The sequence below is a fragment of the Tupaia chinensis genome, unplaced genomic scaffold (genome assembly GCF_000334495.1).
Source record: "Tupaia chinensis unplaced genomic scaffold, TupChi_1.0 Scaffold144378_1, whole genome shotgun sequence".
In the NCBI taxonomy this organism is placed as follows: domain Eukaryota; kingdom Metazoa; phylum Chordata; class Mammalia; order Scandentia; family Tupaiidae; genus Tupaia; species Tupaia belangeri.
Window position 1 is genome coordinate 3,941,039 of NW_006204238.1, and position 9,454 is coordinate 3,950,492.

General features: G+C 39.8%; 1 protein-coding gene across 4 annotated transcripts in view; it reads left to right on the top strand.

The window, feature by feature from the left end:
• MROH2B (maestro heat like repeat family member 2B) overlaps positions 1-8,772 on the top strand; it is a 75,885-nt gene extending 67,113 nt beyond the window's left edge. For 3 of the 4 annotated variants that reach the window (XM_006166970.3, XM_006166971.3, XM_006166972.3), the window contains 8 exons: positions 610-724; positions 1,227-1,373; positions 1,629-1,811; positions 6,000-6,155; positions 6,462-6,593; positions 6,999-7,101; positions 8,101-8,166; positions 8,619-8,771. In XM_006166970.3, the coding sequence (XP_006167032.1) occupies positions 610-724; positions 1,227-1,373; positions 1,629-1,811; positions 6,000-6,155; positions 6,462-6,593; positions 6,999-7,101; positions 8,101-8,166; positions 8,619-8,725 (1,009 nt within the window). In that variant the 3' untranslated portion in view covers positions 8,726-8,771. Of the gene's footprint in view, positions 1-609; positions 725-1,226; positions 1,374-1,628; positions 1,812-5,999; positions 6,156-6,461; positions 6,594-6,998; positions 7,102-8,100; positions 8,167-8,618 lie in introns of all 4 variants that reach the window. The other variant, XM_006166974.3, reaches the window with a different exon arrangement.
• The last annotated feature ends 682 nt before the right edge of the window (positions 8,773-9,454 follow it).

A 9,454-nucleotide genomic window follows, 5' to 3' on the forward strand; every position in this document is an offset into this window, starting at 1 on the left:
CAACCCCAAAATTAAAGAGACCTTAAAAAAAAAAAAAAAAAAAAAAAAGGCAGCCCAACTGAGGTGGCACATGTTGCTAAAATGCTATGCTCTACAGGCTGGACCACATGGGAGACCTGAGTTTGATTCTGGTCCATCCTAAAAGCCAGTGACAGACACCTGTAGTCCTAGTCACTTAAGAAGCTGAGGCAGGAGTATTGCAACATACAAAGACCGTGTCATTAAAGAAAAGAATAAGAGGTGCCAGCAGGTGGCATAGTGGTTTGAGGGTGTGGACTCACCAACCATGGTCCAGAACTTGGCGGCTTGCTTTCTCACTTTCTCTCTCGCTCTCACTCTCGCTCTCGCTCTCTCTCTCCCTGTCAATTAAAAATAAATAAAGTAATTCTTTTTTAAAAAAGTAAGAAAATACAGATAAATGATTCAAATTAATAGGTTAGACAAACTACATTTAAATTGGACACTTGGTTAGGTTATTTTAAAATTTAAGTCTTGGTGCTCTTTCATCAAGTATTTCTTTTTTAGATCAATTGTCTGCTTGGTGAGCAAATGGGCTGTTTCTCTGTTGTTTGGTGTGGGAAAGTCTCTGCTAAACTCTGCATTTCCTAGGAGCATGGCAGTGTGGCAACATGGCATCATACTGGACATCATGGAGTACCTATTCTCGTCTCTCACTTCCTCCTCAGAGAACTACCGGATAACTGGCACAGCTTTCTTCTCTGAGGCAAGGGAGCAAAACCATTAGAGCACATTTGCTGGGTCTCCTTGGGGTATTTCTCGCAGTGACAGCTGTTAACCATGGAAGAAGGACCTTTGGGAGGAGATTCAATAGCAGAGGGCACAGCTACTGCCAGAGATGAGGCACCTAAGTGGGAAGTAAAAGAGGAAAAAGAGGGACCAGCAGATGGCATAATGGCTATGTCTCTGGACTCCCACATAGAAGGGGCATCAACAATAATTCCTGCTTTACCTATCCCATTTTGCCAGTTAGACTAGAAGCCTCCTCTAATTAAGGTGTTCTAATTCTGATCACCATGTAACCTTGATCTCTGGGCTACTTGTATTTAGGGTGAAGCTTTGTAAGTCTTACAGATTCATTAGAGGGCCTCCTCTCTGCTCCAGGAGCAGTAAGGCCCACTCTTCAGTTGTATGGTTATAATACCTTTGGCACTGGCTCAAAGGGAAGCCACTCCCTTAGCTAAAGGGAAGGAGTATGTTGATTTCAGCTCATGAAGGAGCCAATCCTTTGGAAGCACGGGAATCTGCGAGATGTGCTGACCTTAATGGATCAGAGTGCCTGGGACTCTAATGCCATTCTGAGGCAAATGGCCATCCGAGGGCTCGGTAACACAGCTTCTGGAGCCCCTCACAAGGTAAAAGGAGTTCCCAGGGAAGAATAACTCATATAAGTAGTTTGAAATAATTGTATACCTACCCACAACTAGGGGTTGCATAGAAATGAGGTGAAAAATCCAAATAAATTGCTAAAGAGGTGCTCTTAGGTCAAAGTATAATGTGAAGTACATGTGACTCTAGTAGAATTTCAGCCTCCTTATTTGGAGATTTCTGCCTTATTCCAGATACACATAGAATAAATTTTGAGATTAAGAGACCTTATTTCAAAATAGGTGAAGAAGCATAAGCAGATCATGTTGGAATCTATCATCAGAGGCCTGTATCACCTGGCTCGCACAGAAGTTGTCTGTGAAAGCTTGAAGGCTCTCAAAAAGATCTTGGAGCTACTCACAGAGCGAGACGTGAGCTTCTACTTCAAAGAAATAGTGCTGCAAACAAGAACCTTCTTTGAAGACGTAAGTCAGCCTGTTCAGGAATTTTCCCTTCCCAGAAGAAGTGAGTGAACAGACAAAAAGGTTCAGAGTGTTTATAGAAACCGTCAGTATCCTACCCATATTCTTTGTTTGCTTGCGGGTCACCTGCAGACAACTCCCATACAGGCTGTTGGCTTCCTGTGTCTCTCTGCCTAAGGCTTCTCTCTGGCCTGGGAATCATGATTAGTCTAACTGGGGTGAGCCAGAATTGTTGGGAAATGAAATGCCCTGGGAAAGACCCTCAACTGGTGAGAAATAACAGGTTATAGATAAATTTTCTAGCTCCTCCTAGAAGGATTGAGCTCCACTTGCCCATGAGGGTAACACACTCATTAATACTCCCTTTCTTAGCCTTCCTCCCTTTCCTATCTCGTTCCTACTCCCCAGCATGCTTCCCAAATAAACTACTTGCACCTAAATCCTCACCTCCAGGTTTGCTTGAGGGAGAACACAAATTATGACAGTACTCAATGCAGCCTGAAGAAACATGATGTTGCCTCTAACACCATCTTTTTCACTTCTAAAACTCAAAGATTTATTTTGCCCAGGAATCAGTAAACTCATGGACCAAATCTGTTCCACAGCTTATTTTTGTAAATAAAGTTTTATTTGAACACAGCAACATTCACTGGATACATGTTGTTCTTGGGTACTTTCACACTCTAGCAGCAGAGTGGATGAGCTGCAATAGAGACCTAACGGCCCACAAAATCTAAATTATTTCAAACTACTTATATGAGTTATTCTTCCCTGGGAACTCCTTTTACCTTGTGAGGTGCCTGGCCTTTTACAGAAAAAGGCTGTCAACCCTTGATTTAGTCCTTAGCCCTAACTAAAAAAAAAAAAAAAAAAAGAAAAGAAAAGAAAAGAAATCTAAAGATGATCCTAAACAGATGAGGGTCATTTTCCTTTATACTTTCCAGGAAACTCTGTTGTAGTGTTTCATTTGATTTATTCACTACCTTCAATGTAAAATTTTATTTCACATCTAACTTACTTTTTGTATCTGTTATTATCTAAACTTGTTTCCTAATGTTCTGTTGTCAGAGGAAATGTAAAATGCTGGCTGTCTCCTCTAATGCATCCTTCATCAACATTAAGGCTTTATTAAATTACCTATTTACTTTCTACTCTTCAGACTGAAAAGTCTTTATTTCCTTCATTATTTATAATAAACCTAATTTTTCCACTCATTAAATATTTTATAAGCTGGTAACTGAGTTGTATCTCAAAATGAGACCCAAAAAGTATCAAATATAAAGAAAACTTACCTCTCAGGTCCATCTTTTCCTTATTTATTTGCTCCATTTTTTTAAATTTTGCCAGAGGCCACATGCTCTCTCCAGAGAGAGACAGACAGAGAGAGAGAGAGAGAGAAAGTAAGAAAGCACTTCTGATGGAGCATGGTCATGCCAAAATCCCTTCTCCCCCATTTCTCTCTTCTTTTAGGATTTTGGGCATGCACACACACACACATGCCTGGCATGTTTTTCAAGCCAGCAGGTCTAGGATTTGAACTGCATGGTGGGCCGTATGGGATCCAGCCATCTTAATCACATTCTACCAGAAATCCTACTCCATTTTTTTTATATGTCTTTTATTCTGATTCTTTGGAAATTTATTAACCATACTGACCTCTAGATTTTAGTCTATAACACATGTCAATAATTCTTTAGTTTGTATTTTAACATTTTCCTTATTTATATACTAGCCTAAACTTGGCATTTAAAAATAGCTTCCTACTTTTTTCCAACTATTTTTTTTCAATTTACCAATATTACTTTGAATTCTCTTCTTATCCTCAAAAATGCTTCCTGGGATCCCACCCAATTTAGTTTCTTCTGTAAAAATAACAAAAATGTTCTTTTTTTAATCTTTAACAACAAAGGGCTGAAGTTACCCCTACAGATTTCCATCTGTTAGGTTTCTGGGTTGTTGTTGATCCAATAATAATAGTTCTCTTGGATCTGAGCCTCCAGTGTATCACAAGTCTACCTAACAGATTTGTGGTCAAGATCATGTTTCTCAATGTTATTGTAAAAGGAAAAAAATGTCCACAGTTTCACTGATTGTTAGGTTAGACCTTTCTTATGGCCAATAGGTATCAATTTCATCACATTTACTTAAAGGTAAAGTTTATCAAAACTCTGGTCTTAGTAAAGACATTCTACTTATTCTCCAATGATGCCATCTCTCTGTAAGTATTGATTTATTTTCCTCTGTGCTTCCCCCTTTATTTTTCTATAGATTATGCAAGGAAACAATTCTGTAATCTTGTAGTTTTCTTTCTTCTCTCTCTGTATTTAAATCCGTCTTTGGAATTCTCAAAACTTCAGTGAAATAGTTGGGAGAACAAAGTATGGCTACCACCCCTTGCTCCAGTCCCTTCCTGCTACTGTTTCTCACACTATCACCCTGAACCTTCACTTTCCTCTCTGTGACTCCATTTTCTCAACTAGAAACAATGACATTGAGCTAAATGTTCTCTAATCTCTCTCCCAGCAACCATAACACTTTTGCCACTTCATTTTTTTTTCTGCTTTTTATCATTTTGATTGGTTGATCTTTTTTCCTGGCTCTTTTATTAAGTCACTGATGTAGATAAATTCAAATGTTTATTTTAATTTTTTTTTTTTACTTTCTTTAATAAGAGAGAAGGAGAGAGATAAAAATGAATATTTTTTGTTAGGATCTTTCCCTCTCGCAATTCCGTCCCAGTCTCCCAATTAGCAGGGATTACAGGTACTTACTCCTGTACTTAGCCTATTGAGGTTGGCCTGAGAATGTAACATAGGCCTTCTGTGACCTCAGTCTTACACAGCAGCAAACTAATGCCAGTATCCCTACAACTTATACCAATTTTTGTTTGTTTAAGTAAATACCACTCCACTTTTTGTCACTTTGTTTTTGGTTTGCTTTCTTTTTCTAAAAAGAAATCTTTCAAAAATATATACATTATTGGGAACTAGCAGTTAGCGTAATGGCTATGTCGCTGGACTCCCACATAGTCAACCGCGGTTCGCGTCCCGGACCCGGTGGCTTAAAACTCATGCCGGCCGTGTGTGCGTGCGTGCCCAAGATCCCAAGAGTAGAATGGAGGAGAAGGGATTGCAGCGTGACCATTCCCCTGGGGGATGATTTCTTGCTTTCTGTCTCTATGTCTCTCTCTGTCTGTCTGGCGAGCGCACGTGCCCTATAGTGAAAACCTCTCCAAAAAAAACATATATACATATATATATATACATTATTTTTATAGTACATTGAAAGAATATGTTTTTACTTTTATTTCCATTATACAGAGTCTACATCGCAAGTAGCCACATAACTTTTCCAGCTTTTTCTAGCAAGCCATCTTTATTTTTCTGAAAGATCTATATTAACTTCCTTTTTTGTGTTTATCATGTATCTAAATAATATTGTGTTACTCTGGACTACTTTTATCTTTATCTTTCTGTGTTCATATGGATATTTTAAACTAATTTTCTACGCCTGGCAGAGTGGTGGGGAACCTTCCAGAAAATGTATCTAACTTCATTTCCTTCCTTTGTTGGAACTCCAAAACATATCAGCAGAGAATATGAGATAATAAGAGGTCATCTTCCTCCATAGCCTTACCCTTTGTTCCTTAAAATTATTGCCTACCATCGTGAACAGTAAGCAAGGAAATTCTATGACTTCACACATTCAAAGTGAGGCACTATTTATTCAAGCTCCCCTAGGACCACAAGCCCAAATTTTTAAGCTGCCTACCCTTTAGAAAGCATTTGGCATCTTAGAAAAGAATCCTAGGCCTTGGGCCATTTAGACCAAAGCCTCCACAACTGGATTAGTGATGCAACCAGAAACCCTCTGTGGCCTTCAGCTACCAGTAGGCCAGTGTATCATTCCTATGATCATACCTCCCCACTAGTTACTCAAAGACAGAAATCAAGTCTCCCAGTCTATGGCATTCCCTAAGCCCCAGACAAATGGTTTTTTAAACTCATTTGGGATGGAAAGAGAGCTTCTAGGAGAGGAAGTGAGTTCTTGGAACACCTAGGAAACAAGAATGCACCCGTGCCTGAGTTTCAGCTCCTTTACTGAAGGGAAGTGAGGTGGAGTATAAAGGGGTGTTGGCAGAAAAAGGCCTGTGAGAAGATGCTCCTTCATAATATGCATTTGTCACCACAGGAACAGGATGATGTGAGACTGACTGCCATCTTCTTATTTGAGAATCTGGCATCCCTAACAGGGAGAAGGTGGAAGATTTTTTTTGCTGAAGAAATTAAAAAAAGCATGATCTCATTCCTTCTCCACCTCTGGGATCCCAATCCCAAAATAGGAGCTGTAAGTGGCCCTTCCCAGACTCTTACACTTCCTTCTCTCCCATTGATTGAGAAGTAGACTAGAAGCAAGTTCTGATGTCACCCTTCAGAACTTAACATGACAATTGCTTTTCCAATTCTGGGTCCTTTCTTGCCATATTGTCCCAAGTTTGTCTCTTTGTAATTCTGGAAAGTTGCAGCAAGAGCTATGAAGCCTTTCAAGCCACTGTCTTTCGCTGTTCCTTTCCCAATACTATTCCATATTCCCTCCCTTCTGCAAGAGAATCCCAGCATTATGGGCTAAGACATGGTAAACTCTGTTTTCTAGGCTTGCCGTGATGTCTTGATGGTCTGCATTCCTTTTCTGGGCCTTCAGGAGCTCTATGGGGTATTAGACCATCTCCTTGACCAAGATCTTCCACGGGTCAGGGATTTCTATAGGCAATTCTGTGTAAAACTGGTAAGTGTGAAGTAGAAGCTGCCTTCTGAAAAAAGGCAGGACAAGAGTCTAGACAGAAGGGTAAATAAAATAGCAAAGACTCTCTGGCAGAGATAGAACTATCTTGGGAAAATAGCAGTGATTCTTGGTTTCCTGCCTCATTCACCTCTTCTCAGTATCCAATTTCTGAATAGTATCTGTTCTCCTAGATGCTTAAAACTTTTATCTGTCCATTAGTCCCTTAAGCCCATGTGCCTTCCTGATCAAACTTACTAGAAATAGCCTTAAGATAACTTTCAATCAATAAACCTATGGCTACAAGCATTCATTGGCCTTTAGAGTTCCTTTCAAAGGACCTATAGGAACGCTGAATGTCAGAAAGGGTTCCTTTCTCATTTCCTGCTCTGTAATACACATCTCATCTAGGCAAAGAAAAACCAGGAAATTTTATGGATCCTCCACACGCATTCGTTCACCTTCTTCACCAGCAGCTGGGAAATGATCAGAAGTGCCGCTGTCAAACTCACAGGTGAGCTCACAACCACAGTCCCTACTCATAAATGCCTGCCGTCTTATACTAGTTTGCTTTGACCAGAAGCTATCCTAGTGTAAGCTGGGATATGACTGGTGTGACAGAAAAAAAAAAAAAAAGGCCAGAAAGGAATTTATTTTATGTCTTGTAGCATCTTCTTCAAAAGAAACTTTCTTTGTAAATGAAAACTGATAACCTCTTGTGGCTTATCCACACTCACTCTTCTTCCATCAGGCTATGCCCTCCACATTCCTTTTTATTCCAAACCATGGCTCTTTATTTTTCCCAAGTCTTTGTGCTTCAAGCCCATTGCCCCTGCAGAAGTACTGTCTTTCATCTCATCCCTTATTATAAAGCATACTCAGCGTGCAAGGTGCGAACTTTAACAGCAACATAGTGTAAGTAGAAGGTATGTTGATGTGCAGGCCAGCTGGTCTTGGTTCTACTCTGTGATTCTGAACAATTTACTTAACTTCCTTGCATTACCTCTCTGCCCGATCTGCAAAACATATAAGCAATAAATAAGAGAGGAAAATAAGTGAATCTCTGAAGAACCTTTATTGTGAAATTCTAACTCTTTTCTTGAAGCCTGTGGGAACTAATCCAGCCTACGGTGAACAGGCTCACTCACTTGACCACCCTTAACACTGAGTTAAAACTTAAGAATTCCTTATTAGATCACACATATAATCCCCCTAACTATAGTGTTGACTTTTTGAAGGCAAGGACAACATCTTACACAGGTTTGAAACCCTAACACCAGCTGGCCACTCTAGAAGGCCATTGTGTAACTGTTCCCAAATACACTTTGGATTTGCGACCATTTGCTGACTTGGCACTCAAAACCCAAGAGAAGTCACCCTCACATCATCCTAGAGAGAGTTATATAGTGTAGTTCTAATTACACCATTTATTTTTTGATCAAGTACAGAGTCTACCTGAGGCACCTTTACCAAATAATGAAATCAGTCACTTTTTTCTCCCATTGACTTTTAGATGCCATTGTTCTCAATTTGACCAGCCAATATGTGGAGTTATTAGACAAAGAACAATTGACCACACGTAAGTGCCAATGCTAATTAGGAAAAGAGGAAACTATTGCTGCACCAGATTCCATGTAAGCCCAGAAACTGAAATATCTGAGGACCCAGTTATCATCTCTGCTGTTCTTTAGACACTGGAATTTCTCCAGAATATAAACCACCTCCAGCTCTATCCCTTTGCAGACATTGTACCCTACAGACTGATTTTTCCAGTTTTCTAAACTCACTCATTTTAAGATCAAGGTTTTCTCTACCCTTGTTTCAATGTTAAAATAGTTTCTCAACTTGTACCTCCAACTCCTTCCTCGTAGGAAAAAAAAATATGAGTGTTAGGATCTGACTGCCACAAGAGGCTAACCCTCAGTGGTGAGCTTTGCAGTGCCACATAGGTTAGGACTTGGGTCGGGCTGCCATTCTTGCTGGACTGTGACTCTCTTTGTTCACTTACTTTTGCTCTTCTTTTCATTTCAGGGCTCCAAGAACTTCGGCAAGACCCTTGTATCAGTGTTCAGAGAGCAGCAGAAGCTGCCTTACAGACCCTCCTGCGAAGGTGTAAAGAGATAAGCATCCCTTCATAAACCATCAAGAAATAAACTGCTAGGCTTTTTATATCACTGACTCCTGTTTTTATCCGATTAACTTACAAACTTGCAGCATCTTGAGGATGCTGAGGACAGGGATCTTAAAGTGATGGTATATTTCTTCCTCTCCATAATCTCTCTGGTAGCTTCCATTAGTAAAAACTAAATCCTACAAATTCAATCCAGGATAACTTGTGATTTGAGTGGTGACACCACATGGCTACACATAGGTTAGCCCTCTATCTTGAGAAGCTTAAATCCCAGCAGATATTAAAAGGTGACAGAATTTGAAGCGATTTCACTGCCTTAAAAAGAGGGTCACCATTATTTTACACACATAGCCCTTTACTGTCATTATCTATGTCAGCTTTAAATTACTACACACACTCTTCTCGTTCTAAAATATAGTCTTATAACTTTACCACGTCTGTTCTCTCCAGGCTGTAATTTGTGTGTCAAGACTGTGCCAGGTACTTTTCTACAAAAGACCCTTTATGACATTCTATTAAATTTCATGGTTTCCTTTTCATTTTTATCCCAGAGCAATATTGTTTGTGTGAGTGTGTGCACATCCATGTGTGTGTGTACGCACATGTATGTGTATGTGTTACCCTTCTTCATAGTATCAGGTTAATAATTTACTCTTGGGACCAGCAGTTGGCATAATGGTTATGTCACTGGACTCCCATGAAGTCGACTGTGGTTCAAGTCCTGGACACAGTGACT